The sequence below is a fragment of the Sorghum bicolor genome, chromosome 8, assembly GCF_000003195.3.
Source record: "Sorghum bicolor cultivar BTx623 chromosome 8, Sorghum_bicolor_NCBIv3, whole genome shotgun sequence".
NCBI lineage: Eukaryota > Viridiplantae > Streptophyta > Magnoliopsida > Poales > Poaceae > Sorghum > Sorghum bicolor.
The window spans coordinates 47679152-47702941 of record NC_012877.2 but is presented as its reverse complement, the minus strand read 5'-3'; the positions used below and the strand labels follow the sequence as shown (position 1 = coordinate 47702941).

The following is a 23790-nucleotide window of genomic DNA, read 5'->3' as shown; positions in this document are numbered from 1 at the left end:
TGCTAGATAAGTTGAAGCAAACAGGACCAATTTGAATATCCTCGTTCCATGTGGTATAGAAAAACATCATCGTTTCACAACACTAACATAAGAGTTAGTGTTTTTCTTTTGTCAAATACTGCCCCTTTTCTAAAATAATAATTTGGTGCTGATCAAACTTTTTAAAATTTAATTCAATTTATAAAAAAGTATAAACATGATTTTTAAATAAGTTATTATATAAAATATATTTAGTAATTAATCTAATGATATTTATTGTACATAATAAATGTTAATAATTATGTATATATATTTAGTTAAAGTTAAAATTGAAAAGCGTTTCGCCTTGATTAGTTGCACCTAAACCTAAAACTTTTCAAGATTCCTTATCACATCGAATCTTGCAGCACATACATGGAGCATTAAATATAGATAAAAATAACTAATTGTACGATTTATATGTAATTTGTAAGATGAATTTTTTGAACTTAGTATATAATTAAATAATAATTATCAAATATAAATAAGAGTACTATAATATCTAAATCTAAAAGGCTTTTTTTTTATCTAAACAAGGTCTATTTTCGTTTCACAAGGGTACAACATTTTTTTTCGGGTCACATGTTTTGTCGGTCTTGTTTAGTTCACCAAAAAGCCAAAAACTTTTCAAAATTCCCCGTCATATTAAATTTTGCGGTACATGCATGGAGTATTAAATATAAATGAAAACAAAAACTAACTATACAGTTTGTCTGTAAATCACGAAACAAATTTTTTAAACCTAGTTACTCTATAATTAGATATTTTTTGTCAAATAAAAAAGAAAATACTATAATGTTAAAATTCAAAAAAAATTGGAATCTAAACAAGGCCGCAGTCGCTTTGACTGGCAGTGGCAGACGCTTTCAACTCCCCTTCCCTGCGCCGACCCCCAAACTCTCCAAACCCTCCAAAACCCAAACCCCCGCGGCCCCAAAATACCAAAGCCAGCAGAAGGGATGCAGCAGCCGATGCCCATGCAGCCGCAGGCGCCGGCGATGACCCCGGCCGCCGGAATCACCACGGAGCAGATCCAAAAGGTGCCTCCTTTCGCCCCTCACTTTCTCCCCTCGCAGTTCTGATAGGGTTCGCATCCCTGCTTCGTGTGGGGTTTTCTTGGGGCGCTATTTTGGTCAAAGATTGGATCATCTTGCCGGCTCCAATCTGATGCATTTCATCCGTATGCGCTGGGATCGATTACTGGTGGATCGGATTAGTGGATTAGTGAAGATGCTAGGTGTTTCTTTCTAGATTTCTTGGTGGATTTGACCAGCGTCCTCTGAAGCTAGTGTAGTGAGTTCTTTTGATCTATTGGATATTTTGGTATGATGTTATGGCTTTTAGACATGAATCCTTTTTTTTGGGGGGAATCTGTCAGACATGAATCCTGATGCTTGGTTGATAATATATTTGTCTTCTTACGGTGGCCGCGCACCAAAGATTTTACCACACAAAGAATAGGACCATTCGTGTTCTGTTATAATAGGAGCACACAATTTCTATGTATCATTTTTTTTCTTTGGTAATGGGATTTGAGTCCTTTCTTGTAGCATGGCCTTATGTCACATTGCTTCGAACAGAAGGAAGCTGATGCTTTCCATATGTGCTCTGTGGTGTTGACCTCACGCTGACACATTCACTTTGTAACCTGCAAATCCTTCTGTGTGTACATTCCCTTCTCTTGATGGCATAATTTCTTTGGTGTTGTGATGGAAGATGTCATGGCTCATATGGAGAATCAGTGGCAGCTTTATGGATATATATATTCCAATTTATTTACTGGCTTAGCAGAAGTTTAACAAGCACCACGGAGACATGAGTTTATGATTGACATACCTTCCAAGTTCTAACTGTAACTAGCAGTACTAAATTTTGTACTCAGATCTGGGAATGCCTCAATATGTTTTCATTGGAAATCTGGTGTTATCTTTCTTATTTTCAATCTTCATCTTGTTGTTCAGTTTAAAACGAAAAGTGACAGCTTTGTTAATTTGTTTTTTGGTCTCTCATCTATTAATTTGCTGCTCATTGTCTGTTTTTTTTCCCTTTGTATTTCGTACTTAAGTTTTCTATAGTAGCTAATTTTTTTGTTAAACTTAGACTGCCAAATGTAATGCTTACAAATAGGTGCTGGAGAATGTTCATCTTTGTTGTACTTGCATAATTCCAAATTATTGTATCCAAGTTGGTTCTTTCTAGAAAAACATTGAGCGAAATATGGGCCTGATCTGTTTCAAACATAGCAATGCCCCAATGTTTATGTAGCCCACTAGACCAAACATTTGCAGTTCAAGAATATAGTTCCAGACAGACTCTAACTGATGTTTAATACTTTACATCTAACACTAACTATGCTTGTATTGTTCTTTATATGCTCATTCAATTGATTTATAAATATCTTGTGATAATCTAGAGTTTTCATGTATTCTCACAGAACTACCTTGTCTTTTATATTGCAATTTTACGACTTATTGTTAATGTTTTATTCATTTTGTATGGCACAATTGGCCCTTGTATTCCAGTTTAATCAGTTTTGTGTATGATCTGTTGCATACTTGTAACTTTCCTTTTTTTTTTCTGCAGTATCTGGATGAGAATAAGCAGCTTATTTTGGCTATTTTGGAAAATCAGAACCTAGGAAAATTGGCAGAATGTGCTCAGTATGTATTTGGTTAAACCTTTATCTTTTGTTTTTCTATTTGATATGGCCATTTAATGAGCTAAATTTTGAGGCTTCCTGTTTGGTGGCTCATCCTTGCATTAATTGAATGTATGTTTTAATATGTTTTAAACATTTCTTCATTTTGTTGTTAGCTTTCATGGATCTTTAGTTAATTCCAAACTTCTCTTGTTACTAACTTGTCATCTGATAATGAGGTAGCAATAGCATGTGTGATAACTTTGTTGTGTCATGTAAATATGTAACAGAGAATGAGCTACTAGAAGCTCAAAACTGTAGCAACATCTTTGATATTTTTGGCCCTTATATTTCTTATCTACAATGGTTTTGTTTGATACTCTGTTTTTCCTAGCCAAAAACTAGCTTTGCAGGACAACCTTGTTCGACTCGAATTCTCTTGCGAATGTCGGCATACAACAAATCTATATTGCTGCACAGACAAGTTTTGCTTTCTTACATGGCTCCATCTGTGAAAAGCTCCTCTGCCTAATTGATGATCTGCTGAATGAATATTCCCAGCCAAATTGACTCCTGTCCAGATCAAGCTACTTGAGGCATGAGTCAGACCCCTCATAGTTGGAATAAAGTTGCCCTCTCTTCACCCCATTTGCCCAAGACTTGTGGCGCATATTGAATTATGGCTATATCAACCCCTTTTGGTCAATGACGTCCCATCTGGTTATAGTGTCTGCCTAGAGTTGACTAGGTCTAGAGCGAGATACAGGGGAGGAGGAAGGGAGCTGACATAGCAAACCAGCCAAACACCATAACCTTTCCTTGCCTTGATTAGCTAGGATGGGTAATTCTGGCTTGGTAGCCTCATTTGACAGCTCCTATATCCATCCTTATTGATGAAAAGCAGGGGTTGCTTACTGTGTATGATTCCAAATTCCAAATAGAAAAGAAACATAGTGTAACCTATGGTGTAAACAATGTTTTAGATATAACCATGCGATGGCGATGGATGTCTATTTCTGTGTTGCCCATGGTCTCTAGGGAAGGATGCTACCATGACCCTTCCTCTCCTTCATTATTCCCACTCCGCTTGTTCATCTCCACCTAGCTGCCGAAACTTCCCCCGATTACCTATGTTGAGGGAATGAGGGTGAAAAGGGGAGATATTGATAGGACTAGTATACTGTCCGTGCTAATGCTACGGTATCAACCAAAATACTATATACATTATGTCGTCTCAAAAAAATACTATATATGTCGTACTGCGTATGAGCCCAACATATAAATAATTTTGCAACCATTTTGCCCCTCAAACAATGCAAATCATTTCATTAAAAAAGAATTTTACAACTATATGAGTATATGAAATCAAGGTCTTAACCTCTTTTAAAGGGATGTTTGTTTCCCACCCCAAATTATGTAATCCAGCTTATAATCTATAAACTGAAATAAACATGTACATAGTATGACTGTACAGGCATAGAAGCAGCCTCAATCTGTCACAGAAAGCATCAAAGAGTCTGCATTGTTCAAGTAAAGAAAACCAAAAAAAAGGCAGAGGGAATGGGGACAAGGAATGAGGTAGGGTCTGTACAGCATACCAGATGTACCACACTTCAGAAATAGGAAAGAAGCCCTTCAGTTTGCCCATAACCTGCATACACAGGAGCGAGAGAGCCACAGGCAGCAATTTAGCACCACTGTGGCTGCACCGAACTGCTGGACACCACACAGTGCCTGTTGATCCTGGACCAACCAAGCATAGCACTAAAAACGAAAAAAAAGGAGAAAATAGCAATCAAACAACAAGAAAAATCAAGCCCCGATTCAAACGGCCAGTACCACGTTGCCGTACCTCTGGCCAGGGCAATGGATCGGCCAGGTAGCGCGCAAAAACCTCCTTCTGTGCCAAGTCCACACAATTAAACATCTGATTTCCAGTGAATCTGGCAGTGCATTGTTGGTCCTGGATCAACAGGCAGTGGATGGTTCAGCAGGCCGCAAGCAACCAACGAAACAATGAATCATCCTAGTGAGACAAATGAGCCGGAGGAAAATTCCAAATCACCTGGAAAGCTAAGCAACTCACCTTCTCCATCTCGTTCCGGGTCTGCAGGAGCTTGTCGAAGGAGAGAAATAGGCCACGGTCGATGGGATGTCTCCAGTCCTTGTCAGTGCCGGCGGCCCTCGGCCTGTTACCCTTCTTTCCGGTGCCGGTGGCCGTCAGACTCTTGCCCTTCTCAGTACCAACCAAATCAGGAAGGCGTTGCGAGGCGGGTGTGGTGATGGGCACAGGCCTAGTTGCTGCAGCGCAGGAGGCAAGAAGGAGGCCGGCTCCCGGCAACCTGCGGCCTGGCGCTTGGTGGCTGGGGTTCAGGTGTCGGCTAGGTCACAACCGGAGGAACCTGAGTGTTGGTAGTATATATAGGTGATGATGGTATGGGCTGGACCTTGAATGCTTTTGGGCTTCAGCCCAAGTTGCCATTTATACCAACTATAGTCATTCAACTAGAAAGGCCCGACTAGTCGCGACTATAGTTAATTATTTGCTAGCTGATTGAATTACTAGGCAATATAATCGAATCGATGCACCTAATCCTTCTTGATTTACTAGGCAATAAAATCGTATCGATGCACCTAATCCTTCTCCAGGGACCAACTTATTGATTTACCTTTGGTTAAACATGATTAATCTAGCGATAACACTTAACATATGCAAATAAATAAGAAATGTGAACTCAATATAATAAATTTTAGCACCACCATGTATCTCCTATAACATAGCTTCTTTCATTGATAAAACAAACAGTTACTTGGTGTTAATCTTGGTATGCTTTGTCTAAAAGATTGGTTGTTATCTATACCCGAGTCTAGTTTTGTCCATTGCACCAATGTGGTTGAAAGAAACTACCATATATTCAAATAAACACGTAAATATGTTTTGGAAGAAACTACCATAAATGCAAATAAACATGTAAAATAAAGAAAGGAACTTGTATGCTGGCAAAAGGAAGGCTAATGTTGAATACTATATATGGTCATAACGAATTATATTTTGCATATTTGATTAATATTTTTTTTTCACAAACTCAATATAATGCAAACCTGACAAGAATGTCTTTAACCTTTCCTTGATCTTGTTTTTCTGAGAGAAATCTAATGAATGCTTCATCTAAATATTAGAATGCAAAGTCTTCGGTGTATTCTGTAGTCATTCATAGTATTTATTGGCAACATGTGTTATGAAGTATTACTATGTGATACAGTTTGGCACTCAGCATGCTGTCCATATCACATCTAGATGGGTTACCACACGGCAATATTATGCAAATTGACAAGGAATGCACTGGAACCATAAAAATATTGTTCAACTGGCTTCTTACCAGTAGTGCTCTTTTATACTTAAGGTTCTCTATGGCCGTGGGCTGATGTTGTCCTTAACAATGTGGTGTGAACTTTGTTGTCTTTGTGCTTGTCAATGTTTCCTTTTCTTGGTTGGTTGTTACTAGAGCTGTGGTTTAGACTTACTGAAAACCTTCTCAATGATGTAGGATACGAAAAACTGACTAAAAAAGACCATGTTTCTGTCTAGCTGGTATGCCCAGCAGATCTGTTTGTACAAAAAAGCCAGGCCAAGCCTTTGGCCTGAAGCACTTAAAACATCTCGCATATTTGCTGAGCATACACGAAGCTGCTGTTAAGAACCAATATAACTGCAGCTAATAATACCCTATTTGGGATTATGATATTTCAATCAATGATGTCTACTTGTTGGCAATTAACATGAAAATATTCAACTCATAAAATCACCCTTCACAAATGAAGTCACACGAGGACATTACAATCGAATAAATGCCAAATCTACTAGCCCTGTTCAGCAGATTTTCCTTGGCATTCATGCTTTAATAAACATCCATTCAGCATATGCAATCATGCCAGCAAATAGCAATACAAGCAGTGTGCTATAAGTTGTAACTAAGATACAAAATGCCATGGTTTTTAAGTTGTCACCTGGGTGTTGCAGCGTGACCTGGTCCCTGCAGAGGCAAGGCGTCGCCCTGTTGCCTGACTATGTAAATTAATTGAGAAGTTTTTCCTGACGCAAAGCTTTTTCTTGTTAATAGTATATTTTTCTTCCATGAAACTTTCAGGTATCAATCACAACTTCAGAAGAACCTCTTGTATCTCGCTGCAATCGCAGATGCCCAACCACAGACTGCTGTAAGCCGCCCTCAGGTTTGTCATTTCTAGACATAGCTGTGCACATATCCTTTCTACTCTATGCCCTCATGTTATTTCTGCAAACAGATGGCGCCGCCTGGTGCATTGCCTGGAGTAGGGCAGTACATGTCACAGGTGCCTATGTTCCCACCAAGGACACCTCTCACACCCCAACAGATGCAGGAGCAGCAACTTCAGCAGCAGCAGGCTCAGTTGCTAAATTTCAGTGGCCAGATGGTTGCTAGACCTGGCATGGTCAACGGCATGCCTCAGTCCATTCAAGCTCAACAAGCTCAGCCATCACCAGCATTGAACAAACAGGATGCTGGTGGAGTCGCCTCAGAGCCCTCGGGCACTGAGAGCCACAGGAGCACTGGTGGTGATAATGATGGTGGAAGCGACTAGGCCAACAAGTCCTGATAATTTACAAGCTAGCCTTTTAGGTCGCAAAAGATGCATGTATACTACCGATGATGAAGAGAGGATCATTCCTGTGCCCTTCAATGATAAGTGGCCGTGATCTTCGCGTGGATGATGATCAGTAGCTGTCACATTTTACCTTTGTTGTCAGTCTGTAGAACAGACTTAGATTATTGTGACTTTTATTTGCTTGCTGTTTTCCATACTGTACTTTTGTAGGCCCGAAGCCATATGCTAGTTTATGGTTTCAGGAGCTGGATTCAGTTACGAGTTGTGATGGCAAAACTTTCAACTCTTAAGGTAGCTGGATTCATTTGTGAATTGTGTTAGAGCTGAATGTCATATGAAGTCATATAGCCTCCAAGAACTTAGATACCATGCATTTCCTTTTATTATATGCATTCTACTTGTGTCATGAAAATTTTGATTTCGGTGAACTTGGGCCTGCTTCTCTAACAGCAAATAAAGTAGGAAGCCTGCACAACCTTTAGGGCTCTATAATGTACTACCAAGCTTATAGCGCACTCCGTTGATTCAAATCTTTTAAAAGTTAGTTTCAAAAAAAAATCTTTTAAAAGTTATGATGGCACCATATCTTCTGAATGTCGTTCTAATACAATGGACCAGAGCTGGAGGTGGAAACCCTCGACACGTATATGGGAAGGATGAGAAGGCTATGTGCCAAGTTAGGGATATTGCTTTGAAAAATCGTTCCATGTTGACATGTGCCAAGTTAGTGAAATTGCTTTGAAAAAATCGTTCCATGTTGACATGTACTCATTGAATAGCTCCTTGAGGCCTCTTGGACAACTATCATCTTTGGATGCTGCACTCGTTGCAACCTCCACTCCCTCCACAAAATTTCACCACTCGGAATGGCGGAACAGCCAAAGTCAATCTCCGATTACCCATCCTCAAAGCACACCTCAATCAGCTCACACCTTCAAAACAATACGCATCCAACCAAAATTAAGAAAATGAAGACATTGAGAAACAAAATGCAAATCCGGCATCCATCGCAGCATCCGTTTACCTCTGATCCTAATCCTAGCATCTCCTTCCTCTCCCCAATGCACTTACAAAACCCATCCAGACAGAGCAGACAAGTGTCCAAAGCAACAGAGCAGATAAGATTTTGCTGTTGTTCACTGCCTACCAACATGTAAATATGATGATTCTGCATCTCAATCACATTTATTATCTACATGCATGCTATGTACTCTTCGTCTCGATCGATCACATTAATATTCTGGCACCTTCAAACGGCATCACATATTGCCCATGTTTTCTGCTTGGCTTGGATCAAGCAAAGGACTGCTATGGTGATGGAGTACAGCAGCATGACGTTCGTCCCTGTTGGAGTTGTTCCAATTCACTTCAGGATATTGGCCGGGCTTCTGACGGAGCAAAGCGGAGGCCCGTCGCCGGTGGCTTGGGCCGGAGCATTGCTAGGTTTCGTAGAGACTTGATTGTCTTGTAAACCGCCATAGACGTGTAACCGAAAACTCTTGAGATAGTGAGATTGTTGCCGACTGGTGCCCGTGGTTTTTTCCCTTCGCATTGAAGAGGTTTTCCATGTAAATCGTGTGTCTTTGCTACACAGCCACAGCGACACGAACAAAGATCCAAATATATAGCCATTCAGGCGGAGCAGCCCAGAGCCAGCTGTCAGCTACCAATATTTAATTCTTATCAACAATAATACAGTAGGAGTTAGGTTGAATCCCGGTTAACATGACCATACAAAATGCCTCGACTGCTTAGCAAGTTTCCTGTCCGACAAAGTAGCAACAATCAACAATAGGTAAGGAGGCACCAAGCCTTCAGTGTACAACATTATCAATTCATAAACTCAGGACTGGTCGAAGTTAGCAAAATTTCACAATTAATGAGCAAAAAGCCAATAACGTGTAGGCCACCCATAATAGATGGAAATGAACTAAGGCTCCATTTGGATCATTTGGAATTGAAATCTAGTCTAATAATCACAGTTCAATTAAGCTAATAGGGTCGAAGTAGAATATACTTGTATACTGTTGTTAGTCACATGGGGGGCAGATACTTCTCTGCTGCAGTTTTGTACTGGAGCAAGCCCAGAGTAGAAAACATAACATGCAATATAGAATCAATTTCTATTTCTTATATCTAGCGATGAAAACGGATCGGATACGGACGGATATCATCGATATCATATTTGTTTTCATATTTCTGGTCGGATTCGGATTCGAATACGGATAATGTCAATCATGTCGGATAAGATACGATTGGATGTCGACATCATAAATATACAATTTAAGTATTCGGATACGGATACGGTATCGGATGATGAATATTCGGACTCGGATACGGACAGATCTAGACCTCTCTAAACGAATTCGGTCTCGAATACGGTCAGAAAATATCCGTACCATTTTCATCTCTACTTATACCCCATAAAATTAAGACAACCTTATATATCTAAACTGTGGAAAGTCAAATTCCAAGCAAGTAACCAGTCCATAAAAGAAGATTCCAATTCCTCTAAAATAAAAAGATGCAAACGAGCCCTAAGAGCAAAGTAGAGATACCAACCAGCTCTCGTCTCGGCACAAGACTCGTGCAGGGGCCGGGAGATCCGCGGGAATATCGCGACAGCTGATCCCCTGCTCCCTCCGAATCCTAGAACAGCTCACAAGATAACGAATCAGCACGACCACCGCCGCGTGCTGGACGAGCAATCAGCAAGGCTCAGCTAGCCGGCGTCACAAAACGGGGTGAACTCGAGGTGAAGCTGGGAGACCGAACCCTCCGGAAGCAGCTGGGAGACCTCTCCACGATGGCGGTAAGGTCGGGGAAGGCGACTGAGTTGGGGTGAGGGCGTCGGGGATCATCATATCCATATTGAAGGTTGGGTTTCCGATATTAGAGCAGCATATAAAATACCTGCATGGCCGGATCGACTGAAATATTTCTTATTTCTTTCATTCCTTTCTTCGACTGATAGTATTTTTTGGTAAAGCTAGCGTCCGGACATCTGGCGAATAGAGCAAGTCCGGACGTCCACCCCCAAATACGGAGATGAGCTTCGCCCCACATCCATCCTGCATCAGCGCGTCCCACCAGCGTCCATCCCATATGCAGCAACCTATGTACAGATGCATCACAGTCGCCCGCTTCGTACCATGCCCCCGCCTTATGTCCCATCTACAACGCTGCTAAACTCTATGTCGAAGACGAGCTTGAACTGTTGCGGCGAGATGGAGAGAAGGGGAGGGAGGGGAGGGGACAGAGAGGAGAGGGCGAGGCATGCCACACAAGGTAGGAGCTGAAGCCCTGCAACCTCCGATCTACTTTTGAAACATCGAGATGCAACAGTTGCAACATTCGTCTAAAGGCATATGAAATGCTTGAAACATTCTTCTGAAAACACTTGAAAAACACATCTAAAACACACTTGAAAATCATTGCAACAATACGCAAACATCCAAATTAAATACATGCGACGTCCACATAAACATAATTGCAACATGAGTCCCAAAAAACACGGATGAAACAAATCTAACATGTGAAATACTCAAAACATGTTATTGCAACTTGCCCCTGAAACAATTGCAACAAATACAATATGTGCAACATCCCGATCTACTTTTGCAACATCTATATAATTTTACTGCAATATACCTCTGAATCTTCTGAAACAATTGAAACATAGGGTGGAGAGAAAGATTCTAGCGCAGGGAGCGCCATGGCCGCCGGGTGGGAGGAGCTTGGTTGCTAGTGTGAGAAAGGGTGCTACCGGGGTGGAAGGATGCCGCACCGGGGCGGGGAGAACGCCTCGCCGGGTTGGGGATCCCGATGGGAGAGGATGCCGTGGTAGGGAGAGGACGCCGGGAGACGCCGATATGAGAAGAGGACGCCGCGCCTTCCGCAACTGCGCCTTGCCTTGGCTAGGGGTGGGCGGAGTAGGAGCAGCAGGTTGGACGGCAGAGGAGGGGTAGCGGCAGGTGTGGACACGGAATATGAGTAGTGGTAAGAGCGGCAAGTGGAACAGAAATGAGTTGAGCGACAGAGCAAGGGCGACCAGCTGAGTTAACAGAAAGGATGTATATGCACGGTTTTATTGGGCTGGGATGCAGCAGGCCGCTAAGGAGCGTCCGAACATAACAGACGTCCTGTATACAGCATTACTGTAGTATTTTTCATAACATTTCTTATTTCGTTCATTCCTTTCTTCAGCTGATAGGCTAGCATAGTTGGCTCTGTCCCGTTGCCTCCTAGGTTCCTTAGCATCGACGACATTCAACTATAAAAGAATGAGATTTGATCCAAAAGGCAAAAAATTGAAGTGATGGTTGTCCTTATTACTCCGTTGTTGCATAATAAATAGATTTATTGAAAAAAAGTTATAATGTGACATCTAAATTTGTTCTTCATATCCACAAACAAATATGAGCTGTTCATTTTTATTAGAGGGTCGAAAAATTTGGATGTGAGCAGCAGTAGCCTTTCACTCGAGTAGGCAATAGACAAATGAATCAAGTGATATACTGTCATGACCGGCTCAAGCACCAAGGATGCAATCACAAACGCTCGTGCACGTACACCCGTCACATTTGCACATTGCAAGAGGTCATATCGGAAAAAGGGCCCAGAACGTCCGTGGATACACACCATTTTTCCAGGATCTGTCCCTGACATGAATTTCGCACAGGGTCCAGAATTTCGTGGGATTATTTGCTGAGCCAACGCTTTTTTTGGTAAATTACACATGCACATGCAACCGTAAACTATGACATCATCCACGGAGGAGACGCCACGTGGCAAAAAGATAGTTTCCGTCGGCGTCGTCCTCCCCGCTGCCGGCCATTCCGACCACCTGATGGATCCTCCGTCCTACTGACTGCGGCACCGTACCCCGCCAGGCAGAAGCAATGGCCAGGACGGCGGGCGATGACGACGACGACGGCCCGCCGCCGCCCTACGCCCCGCAGCGCGGGCCCCGTCGCGACCCGCGGCTCAAGGACCTGGGCATCTCGTGCATGCTCAACACCGAGGTGGGCGCGCTGCTGGCCGTCATCCGGCGCCGCCCGGACCCGTACTCGTACCTCCCGCCGGCCGTCGCCGCGGCCGAGGAGGCCACGTTCGCGGCGCTCATCAGCTCGCTCAAGGCCCTCCGCGGGCTCCTCTTCCAGCCCCGGCACGGCGCGTGGCGCTGCTCCGACCCGTCCACGTACCTCACCCCGTTCCTGGACGTGGTGCAGAGCGAGGAGGCCCCGCCGGCGGCCACGGGCGTGGCGCTGTCCTCCGTGCTCAAGATCCTCCGCATCGACGTGTTCGACGAGTGCTCCCCTGGCGCCCGCGACGCCGTCCACGCCATCCTCACCGCGCTCACCAACTGCCGGATCGAGCGCATCTCCGACGCCGGCGCCGAGGAGGCCGTGCTCCTGCGCGTGCTCCAGGTGCTCGGCGCGCTCCTGCGGACCCGCGCCGCGCCGCTGCTGTCGGACAGCTCCGTCTGCACCGCCGTCAACACCTGCTTCCAGATCGTGCAGCACGCCGCCAGCAGCCGCGGCAGCGAGCTCCTCCAGCGCACGGCGCGCCACTGCATGCACGAGATCCTGCAGTCCGTCTTCGCGAGGCTGCCGGACATCCGCGACGACGCCGACGGCGACGACCTGTCCCTCGGCTCCGGCGCGGGCTTCGGCGCGCGCTGCATGGTGGACGTCTTCAACTTCCTCTGCTCTCTGCTGGTGAACGCCAGCGACATGGTTATAACCCCGGATGGCCAGGGCGCCTTCACCTCCGAGGAGGATGTGATGCTCTTCTCCCTCGTCCTCGTCAACTCCGCCGTCGAGCTTGGCGGCGAGGCCATCGGCAAGCACCCCAAGCTCCTCCGCCTCATCCAGGACGACCTCTTCTTCCACCTCATTCACTACGCCACCGAATACAGCCCCCTCGTCCTCTCCATGATCTGCAGTACTGCTCTCAACCTCTACCACTTCTTGCGCCGGTGAGCCATGCCAACAACAATTTTTTTTAATAGTGTTTTCCATAAAATTTACCATCAATCCACTGAAATTACCACAAATCAAATGACTAACTGTTGGCAACGGCGTCGCTCGGCTTCACCAGGTTCCTCAAGCTGCAGCTGGAGGCCTTCTTCGTGTTCGTGCTGCTCCGCGTGTGCGGCGGCGGCAACGGGCCGCAGCTGCAGGAGGTGGCGGTGGAGGGGCTCATCAGCTTCTGCCGGCAGCCGACGTTCGTGATCGAGATGTACGTGAACTACGACTGCGACCCGCTGCTGCACAACGTGTTCGAGGAGGTGGGCAAGCTGCTGTGCAAGGCGGCGTTCCCGGTGTCGGGGCCGATGTCGACGATCCAGCTGCAGGCGTTCGAGGGCCTCGTCAACATGGTCACCACCATCGCCGACAACGTCGAGATCGACAAGACCCCCGACCACGACGCCTACGCCGTGGACGTGTCGGAGTTCCGCCTCTTCTGGACCGAGCGCTGGGACTCCGCCGCCGCCGCCGCCGCCGCCGCCGCCGGCCAGCGGGAGACGTGGGTCGACTTCGTGCGTAAGCGCAAGCTGCGGAAGAAGAAGGTGGCCGTCGCCGCCAACCACTACAACCGCGACCAGAAGAAGGGCGTGGAGTTCCTCAAGCTGTGCCACCTGGTGCCGACGCCGCCGGATCCCCGGAGCATGGCCTACTTCCTCCGCTACTCGCCGGGGCTGGACAAGATCAAGATCGGCGAGTTCCTGGGCGACCCCGACGAGTTCAACCTCAAGGTTCTCAAGGAGTTCACCGAGACGTTCGACTTCACCGGCGCAATCCTGGACACGGCGCTGCGCACGTACCTGGAGACGTTCCGGCTCCCCGGCGAGTCGCAGAAGATCCAGCGCGTCCTGGAGGCGTTCTCGGAGCGCTTCTTCGAGCAGCAGACGACGGGGGTGTTCGCCACCAAGGACGCGGCGTTCATCCTCTGCTACTCGCTCATCATGCTCAACACCGACCTGCACAACCCGCAGGTGAAGAAGAAGATGTCGGAGGAGGACTTCATCCGGAACAACCGCGCCATCAACGACAAGAAGGACCTGCCGAGGGAGTACCTGTCGGAGCTCTTCCACTCCATCTCCACCAACGCCATCACCGTCTTCAGCGCGTCGGCGGCGGCGGTGGAGATGACGCGCAGCCGGTGGGCCGACCTGGTGAAGCGGTCGCGCGCGCTGGAGCCATTCACGCCGTGCGACTTCAAGCACAAGCTGAGCCGGGAGGTGTTCATCGCGGTGTCGGGCCCCACCGTCGCCACGCTGGCCGCCATCTTCGACGGCGCCGACGACGAGGAGACGCTGAACCAGTGCGTGGAGGGGCTGGTGTCCGTGGCGCGCATCGCGCGGTACGGGCTGGAGGACGTGCTGGACGAGCTGCTCTGCTGCCTCTGCAAGTTCACCACGCTGCTCAACCCTTACGCCACCGCGGAGGAGACGCTCTTCACCTTCAGCAACGAGCTCAAGCCACGGATGGCCACGCTCGCGCTCTTCACCATCGCCAACCGCTTCGGCGAGTCGGTGCGCGGCGCCTGGAAGAACGTCGTCGACTGCCTGCTCAAGCTCAAGCGGCTCAAGCTGCTGCCGCCGTCGCTGATCGACACCGACGGCAGCGGCGGCGCCCGCGGCGGCGCGGAGCAGCGGCCGGGGCACCGGCACAGGTCGTCCGCATCGGAAGCTGGCGTCATCTTCCCCGCGACGCACCGCGGTGCGGGGACGAGCCGGCATGTTTCCGGCATGATCGGCCGGTTCTCGCAGTTCCTGTCGCTGGACGGCGGCGAGTCGCTGCTCTCCGTCGGTAGCGAGTTCGAGAACAACCTCAAGATCATCAAGCAGTGCCAGGCCGGGAGCATCTTCACAGAGAGCGCCAAGCTGCCGGACGAGGCGCTGCAGAACCTCGGGCGGGCACTCATCTTCGCCGCGGGGGGAAAGGGCCAGAAATTCAGCACGCCCATCGAGGAAGAGGACACCGTCGGTTTCTGCTGGGACCTCCTGGCGCTCCTGGCCACGGCGAACCTCCAGCGCTTCGCCACCTTCTGGCCGCCGCTGCTCGAGTGCTTCAGCGCCGTGTCGCAGCTGCCGCTCTTCTCGCCGTCCCCGTTCGCCGAGAGGGCGATCGTGGCGCTCTTCAGGGTCGCCGTGCGGCTGCTGTCGACGCCGCCGTCGCAGCGCCCCTCCGACAGCCGCGTCCCCGAGGAGCTAGTGTTCAAGTCCATCAACATGATGTGGAAGCTGGACAAGGAGATCCTGGACACGTGCTGCGAAGGCATCTCAGAGAACATCGTGAAGCTGCTGACGGAGCACGCCGACGGCGTGCAGACGCCGCTCGGGTGGAAGACGCTGCTCCACCTGCTCACCGTCACAGGCCGGCACCCGGAGACGTTCGACCAGTCCGTGGCGGCGATGATCAAGCTGATGACCGACGGCAGCGCCAATATCACACGGTTCAACTACGCCGCCGTCATCGAGGCCGCCTTCGGGTTCGCCGCGCTCAAGATCAGCCCGCTGGACATCAGCACAAAGATCCTCGAGCTCATGGCCGAGTCCGTGAACTGGCTGATCCAGTGGCACAAGTCCGGCTACTCCGACCCTGGGAACAGCGGCGGCTTCAGCGGCAGCTCGTCGTCCTCATCGTCGGTGGATGAGGCGTCGCGGATGGGCAACCTGGCAGCCAACATGTTCATCAAGCTCGCGGAGGCGCTGCGCAAGACGAGCCTGGTCCGGCGCGAGGAGATTCGCACCCAGGCCGTGTTCGAGCTCGGCCGCGCCTTCAACCTGGCCGCCACGGGCGACCTCGACTTCGGGCCGGCCGGCTGCCTCGCCTGCTTCAACCTCGTCATCTTCGCCATGGTGGATGACCTGCACGAGAAGACGCTCGAGTACTCGCGCCGCGAGGGCGCGGAGCGGGAGACGCGGAGCATGGAGGGCACGCTGGCCGCCGCGGCTGAGCTGCTGGCGGACGTGTTCGTGCTGCTCCTGCCCACGGTGGCGCAGGCGCCGGGGTTCCGGACCTTCTGGCTCGGCGTGCTGCGGCGGATGGACACATGCATGAAGTGCGATCTCGCTGCGGGCGGTGGTGATGGGCTGATGCAGGAGCTCGTCCCGCGGATGCTCAAGCGGATGATCATGGAGATGAAGGCGAAGGAGGTGCTAGTGCCGCGGGAAGGTGATGAGCTCTGGGAGATCACCCACATCCAGATCCAGTGGATCGCACCTGCCGCCATGGACGAGCTATTCCCTTAGCAAGACAGCTGAGTAGCTGACGGACTTCAGCTTACAGCTGATCAGCAAACGAGTTCCCTTTAGTTAGAAGTTTGGGAGATTATTGACTTGAGTCATCTAAACATAGCCTTTTTTGAGTATTGGTTACTCCGCATGAGAGATTACTTTTGGACTTTGTATCGGGATATTTAACTTTTTCCCATTATAATAGATGACTGACTCCTCAAATAGCATTTTTAGCATTGGCAATAGAGAAAAATCAATACATATTTATCACTTTTGCTCACGTAGCACGTCAGCACCGCAGTTCAGGGCTGGGTACTTTTAACCTGCAAACCGTAAACTGAGCCGAACCGAGCCAAAGTTTCGGTTTTTCGGTTCTCGGTTTCGGTTCCTAAATTTGCAAACTTCGGTGTACGGTGTTGGCTTTGGTTTCCAGACTCCAGCAACCAAACAACCGAAGGCACTGAGTTCATCTCTCTTGTGCTACTACACTGCTTACTTCCGTCCCACCCACCCACCTTGGCCTGTATAGGCCCAACCCAGCCTCACATTTGCAGCACATCTCACAAACACAAGAGCGGTATACGTAGGAGCTCTCAAGTCTCATCCCACTTTGTCTTCCATAACCATGTTTGTCCGTTCCATGCGGCGGCAATGTTGATGCCTAGGGCGGAATACGGGGCTACAACAGTCGACGATGCATCCCATGGGTGGGGGCATGGTGTGAGCGAGCCTGCGAGTGGCCGCGTGAGGGCAAGGTGAGGTCTTAGCGGCAGCGGCATGAGCACGAGGTGAGGTTGGGGCTTCGGCAGCGCGAGCGAGAGGCGAGCTCAGGGCTTCACTAGCGTGACCATGATTGTGAGGCATATTAGCAGCGACTAGGCAAGCAACATAGTGAGCGATGGACCCTACGGATTTATTCTTCCCTGTTCTAGCGTTTTTCCTTTTCCCTTTCGTTTTGCTCTTCTTTGTTCTCACTTTGGTTGGATCGGTTGAACTAAAAAACTGAACCGAGCAAGCTAAAAGCTGAACTCTTTTGTTTTTGATTCTACAGAACACAGATCAGTTGCTAATTTCTAGAAAGTAAAGTTCATAGCAGCCAAACAAACTGAACCGATTGGTCGATTAAAATCGAATGCCCACTGTGAACCGTAGTCCAACTTAAATCTGTGTAAGCAGCCTCACGTAAAATGACTGTCCCTACCCCGGGCTTCTCTATTCTCCCCCATCTCCCTCCCTAATCACTAGCACATGGGCCCCATAGGTCAGATTCTCGTACAACCTCCAGTCATCACCACGCAGTGAGGGAAGGGGAGGAGCTCGTCAGTCCATGATGACACCGCCCATCTTTGCTCAAGACGGCACCTCAACGAGGCCACATCCACCGATGGAGCCAAGGTCACATCCGACGAAGCTAGTCGCGCTCGCCAGAGCCCAGGTCATGCGCACCAAAGTTAGGGAAGGGCGACCCTCGCCGGAGCCAGGGAAGGGCGGCGTAGCCTGAGTAGCGCTCACCAAAGCTAGGAAAGGGCAGCGCACTAGATCTGGAAGGTAGGGATCCAACGAGCAATGTCAAACTCGAGCTCCTCCCATGGTAAGGAGTAGACCTCGTCGATTTTATGATTGTACAAGAATGGATGCCAAGGCAAGCTATGCTCTCATCGATGAAATCGTATTATGGGGCCACATATGCCTTAGTGAATGTTGGGTATTTTAAATTCACATAGAATAATCCGCAAGCGCATGGATACCAATGTAGCTTTCACCCGAGAGTATTTTATAGTATCAATTTTTACAGAAAACGTGAAGTGTACTAGAGAATCAAGGCCGTCTAAGGATAAAAATAGAGAAGAAAGATATATATATATATATATAAATATTTGGTGGGAAGAGAGGAACTTTCTAGGATTTTCTAAGTTGAATGGTAGATCAAGATCTGGTTTACTATACTTTACTTACTATGGAGCAATAGTACCTGTTGACACTTGCTAACACCACTTGAATACTAGGTTGTCATCCCCAACATGGCACTAGAGTGTACTATGGTATTTATACGCACACAGATAAATCCGCAAGCGCACGGATACCGTTGTAGCTTTTACCCGGTTAAAGGTTTTATCGTATCCACAGGGAAACGGGAGAACTGATCAACGCTCTAACTTAACCTAGATAGATAGGTAGGTGTAAATAGAAAAGATGGTAGAATTGAATAAGAACAATATTAAAGGTAAGATAACAATGGGTGATAATATGGGAATAGAGAGTAGAGCAATCTAGTATATGGGCGATGGTAGGAGAATAGAGAGGATAACTAGGGTTTCTCTACTTCAAGGGGTATGTCTATGTCTGGGACGAACCACGTGATAAGAATACACCACAAATGATGCTTATCCATAGGCTGATAAACCCTACCAGTCCTGCTAACGGGAGGTGGACTACAGGGTACCAACGTAACTGTCACCTACGCGGCCTACCACACGATCCGGCTAGACAGGGGATATCCACAAGTAATCTAGGTCTAAGCACCACGCTTACACCTATACTACAACTCTAACCTATAGGGTCCTATAGATTAAAAGTACTCAAAAGAGTTGTGAACCAGAATATACATGGATAGTAATTGCATAATGAAATAGAAGTAGATTACCAGAGTCACCCCATGAGCAAGCTTGATTAGAGCTTGATCATGGCGAAGTACAACCAGAGGAAGAACCGACAGGCCGGCCTCTCCTCCAATCCTCCCTCGCTCTCCATCTCGCTACTATCTAGATCTACTCTAGTTTAGAGATGAGAGGAGAGCTCTCATCTCCAAACCCTAGCTTTTGCTCTGTCTATGAATAATGAATAGGGATCAAAGGGGTGCCTCCTCCAGGGGCTAGGGGGTCTGCTTATATAGTCCCTCCAAATGAATATGGACCGTCGGATCAAACCGACATTAATCGCACGGTTTTCCTTGATCCTTTAGGTCGGTGGAGCATAATCCGCGAGGTTGGTTCTGATTGGTTCCTGTAGCTGGGCGGGCGCCCAAGGGGGGAGGGCGGGCACCCTGCCCCCGAGCCCGCTCGGCTTCCCGTTCGTTCCCGTGGCTTCTGGAGTCTTATAGATGATAGAAAATTGCGCGGCACGTTAATATCTCTATGTAAACCCGACGTGTGGACCTTTCCTCCATATTTCCTGATAACCCCCTGCAAAAATAGACAAACACCAAAACTCGTGGAATTCTGTCAGATAAAACCCTAAGTCCGGGTGTTAGTTGCATTTGGATCCTTTCCTTTGTTTATTTGACAATTAAATTTGATACTTAAGGACTGTCAACAACTCCCCAAGCTTACCTCTTGCTCGTCCCTAAGCAAGGATGGACTCAAGAGTTTTTGCAGTGGTTTCATGCCTTAAGGGTACACATGCGTTCAAACAAGATCTCATCTCTGGGTTAGGGTAAACTGTTAAGATTTAAACTTACTCATATTACCTTCCACCATGGGGCTTGCAACCGTCACTTGTGTCTTGAGTAGTTAAAAGATAGAATGGTCAAGTCAAGCACCATGTCTCTTGTTCTTTGATCAACTATAGCTCTGGAGTTTTTGCAGATTTTCAAAATAAAACTCAGAGACTCCTGTATGACTCTCTCTAGTCTCTCTTTTGTGTTATTTCTGGATCCTTACCAAAGCAGTGATAGTATATGCCTTCTCTCAAAGTATGTGGTATTTGTGGTATGAGGCATAGTGATATTGCCTTCTCTCTCATCCTACTCTAATAAGGCTTCGATATCTAGAGCTCATAGGTGGGAGATAAAGTATACATACTTACAAGACATTTATTGCATAGTCAAACCATGGATCTAGAGAAACAAGTCAATAAGTCAAATCAAGATGTGCATGTGTGGCGAATGAATGGTGTATGGTGATGATGGTGATAATGGTGAAAACAATGGTGAAAGTCTAATTCTACTTTTGCTCTTTTGAGGGGATACATACCTTTCTTGCACTTTGAAGCTTTTTTAGGAGAATGAGATGCTCTATATTTTCTTTTTTTCTTTTCTCTCAGGTGGGTATCTTGTACCCCTAATTCTATTGTCGGACACTTATCCATTTTTACCTCTCGTCTCACTTTTTCTTTTCTTCGAGGTTCCGGGAACTTGCCCCTTTTTATTTCCTCATTTTTTTCCTTTTTCTTCTTCTCTCTTTTTTTAGAGCACTCACCCTCCTGGAATAATGTAGCAAGTGGTAGTAACCAAAATATCTCGAGCATTTATTTCACAGGGAAAAACAGGAATAGGATAATATTTTTGGCTATTCTCTCCTTGATAGGAGTAGAATAATTTTGGGTGAATCTGGAGATGGAAATGAGTGGATGTATGTGGATGCGTACTTTCGGAGTAGAAGCAGCATGTATGAGTGAATGTGCAAGTGAATCTTGATTTTAACCGCATGACAAGCTCCTAAGGGTCTACACAGCTTGACCACACTCAATGCTCATAAGCAGTAAAAAGTAAATGTATGGTTCATAGTCTAATAAGCATGTATATATGGCTGTGTTAGGATTTTAAACTCTCATCATACAGGGAACTCATCATGCAACATTTTAAAGATTTTCAAAGATAAAAATTCTTTAGAATTCTAGCATCTCTAGGAACAGATAAACAGCAGCTCAACCTTCCCATATCGTATCTGTTAACGACTTAGACTTTAGATCAAGTACTCTTCCCACAAGTTCAGGTTTAGAGCAAATCTTAATTCATAACAGTCATGCCTAAACTTGAGAGAGAATTCAATTTTGAGAACTAGTCATGGCAGAACAACTATTCATCATTTCCATGTGAGAGCTTATCTTGAGGGTTCATAGCAAACTTTATTTATTTATTTATTTATTTATTTAGCAAACTAAGCAAAGATATATATATATAAGCACAAAAATCTTTATTTGGGTTTTTATAATTATGCATCTTTTTATTATTTGAGTAAAGTATAAACGCGAGTAGAAACACTTAGCTGGATAAATGGGGGTGCTCTCCCCCAAGCTGGATTTTGATGTAATTTCTTCTGATGTAGCTAGCAGGTGGCAGAGGTGTATTTGAATGTCGGCAGCACCTTGACAGCGATTAGGATGTCCTACGTCTGCTAGTCTTCTTTGATCCTTAAATTCTGTGGAACTCAAATAGACAACAAAGCTTTGTGGAACTAGTTAAGTGTTAGCATAAATATCTAGCCTTTATCATGTTGAGCTTCCTCAATAAATGTTACTCTTTTGGTAGGATCATAAATTTATTTTTATATTTTTATTTTTATAGGATAGGAATATATTTATTTTATTTTTACGCCACCACAGTGAATGTACTTATGGGTTTTATGCCACGAGCATACTCACATGGGGCTTACTATTTTTAATATTTTTATTTTCTTTTCAAGATAGCATGATTAACTAACAAGCCATTTAAGGAAAGAAAATAATTTAAGGGAAAAGGGAATGCAGAAAGGATAAATATAGATAACTACTGATTTTACCTTTCGGCGAGGGTTTAATGTTTTAAGTGCTTCTCACCGTGTTCATTCTTCAGGTGCGTCATTTGATTCAGGTGTGGACCTTGACGTCTGCACCTCTTGATACAGTGTCACCCATGTTCTTCGTTTGCCCAGCAGTTCGAAGTGCGGCGTTGGCAGCATCCTGCTCAGTGTGTTTGTGCTCGTAGATCCAGGTTCTTCACTTGGTGGAGTCTGGGAGTTGTAAAACTCCTCCATGTTTTGCTCGAAGTGTAACTGCTCATAGAGACAAGGCATAGATCAAGTGCATGGGCCCTGTTGGTGGAAAACACCAACAGAACCAAAAGTGCATTTGTTCTTCTCTAACCTTAAGCATAGTGAGCAAGACAAAGTTGATGAATAATATGATCATGAGTGTAGCATTTAAAACATTTGTCAGATCAGATTGCTCAACCTTATGGAAAGATAATCTATCTATGTATATGTCTTTTTCTTTATATCTTCCCAAAGATTGAATGTGCAACATTTTAGCTCATATGATTAGGAGTGTGGGATCATGGAGGTAGTACTAGGAACAAAGATTAAAGGACTAAACATGCTGAATCAGTTGGGTTGGTTAATTTGGAGTTATAAATCGTATATGTTTGTCTCTTTATTTATTTGAACGCCAGAACCAAGGAGAAGCTTATAAAAGTGATAGTCAAGTACCTTAAAATGTTACCTTACTTGAAGAGTGACGGTACAGTATCACCTTGTGGAAGCTTTCCTTTCTTAGCGGTTGTGCATCGTGTTTGTGGCACCCTCCATGGATCGTCTCTTATGAGCTACGTCTTCCTTGTGTAAATTGTTAAAGTTGATGTGTCTCTCTCTTTGTCTGCAATGTGAGTTTATCTCAGAACTTCACAGGTCGATATGGAGAGTTTTCCTGCAGGGGTTAGTCCAACAAAATATCCAATATCTACTATAGCATACTATCAGCTCAAAAATTAACCTAGGCACCATGTCTAATTTGATTTAGGAGGGTATTTTAACCTAAGCACCATGCTTAATTTAAAATCCCTTAGAAGTAAGATCATCATTCCTAAACTAAGCACCATGCTTAATTAAGAGATAAATGAAACTACTCCAAACCTAGACATATACTAAAGCAAATAAAGGTAGCATGAGAGCATTTATAGAGATCTACTCAAGTGGAGATGAAGTAGTGTGATTAGTATTTAACAAATTGAGCATGTCTCAAAGGTAGGGATAACCAACATAGCAACATGGCAAAGGATGTTTTTATGTAAAGTACTCCCCCAAGCTTGAATTTTGCAAAATTCAAGTTTGGATGAATTTAATTCAATGTTGTATGATGTTTGGTTGGACATACCTTGTGCTTGTCATTCATCCATTCTTCTTGCTCCAATCCTGGAAAGGTTAGTGACAAGAATACCCAAAGGAATATTTTTACAATTATCCTTATATGCTCAATACACAAGGTAATGTTGTAAATAATTAAAAGCTCATGTTACGATCTGATCAGTGCTTATTTTAGGACACTAAGCTTGTCCTTGGGAAACCATCGATTTATGTCGGCGAAGTGGTTTTCCTTCCAACGCTGACCTATATCAAGATCAACTCAACGAGATCTGCAATATTTATTATAGACATTTGCATCGACAACCACCCTTTTAAAGTTTTTATAAATAGAAAGGAAGAGGGGGTTGGAGATCTCAAATGTGGTGATGTTGGAGAGACCAATAGATTGGGAAGATGTTGCATAT

The 23790-nt window shown here is 46.0% G+C and overlaps 2 protein-coding genes across 2 annotated transcripts; both read left to right on the top strand.

The window, feature by feature from the left end:
• On the top strand, positions 853-7665 carry LOC8064085 (GRF1-interacting factor 2). The gene is made up of 4 exons (XM_002443157.2): positions 853-1058; positions 2602-2678; positions 6805-6889; positions 6962-7665. The coding sequence occupies exons 1-4, from the start codon at positions 978-980 to the stop codon at positions 7277-7279; spliced, it is 561 nt and encodes a 186-aa protein (XP_002443202.1). The 5' UTR covers positions 853-977; the 3' UTR covers positions 7280-7665.
• Positions 12119-16772, top strand: LOC8063286 (ARF guanine-nucleotide exchange factor GNL2). The gene is made up of 2 exons (XM_002443156.2): positions 12119-13283; positions 13406-16772. The coding sequence occupies exons 1-2, from the start codon at positions 12205-12207 to the stop codon at positions 16563-16565; spliced, it is 4239 nt and encodes a 1412-aa protein (XP_002443201.1). The 5' UTR covers positions 12119-12204; the 3' UTR covers positions 16566-16772.

What these genes read in the sequence shown, in the direction of transcription:
- LOC8064085 (XM_002443157.2), top strand. Translation starts at nt 978, where the DNA reads ATGCAGCAGCCGATGCCCATGCAGCCGCAGGCGCCGGCGATGACCCCG. An exon ending in AAATTGGCAGAATGTGCTCA is followed by an intron (nt 2,679 to 6,804) that starts GTATGTATTTGG and finishes TGAAACTTTCAG; the next exon opens with GTATCAATCACAACTTCAGA. An exon ending in CTGCTGTAAGCCGCCCTCAG is followed by an intron (nt 6,890 to 6,961) that starts GTTTGTCATTTC and finishes TTCTGCAAACAG; the next exon opens with ATGGCGCCGCCTGGTGCATT.
- LOC8063286 (XM_002443156.2), top strand. Translation starts at nt 12,205, where the DNA reads ATGGCCAGGACGGCGGGCGATGACGACGACGACGGCCCGCCGCCGCCC. An exon ending in CTCTACCACTTCTTGCGCCG is followed by an intron (nt 13,284 to 13,405) that starts GTGAGCCATGCC and finishes CGGCTTCACCAG; the next exon opens with GTTCCTCAAGCTGCAGCTGG.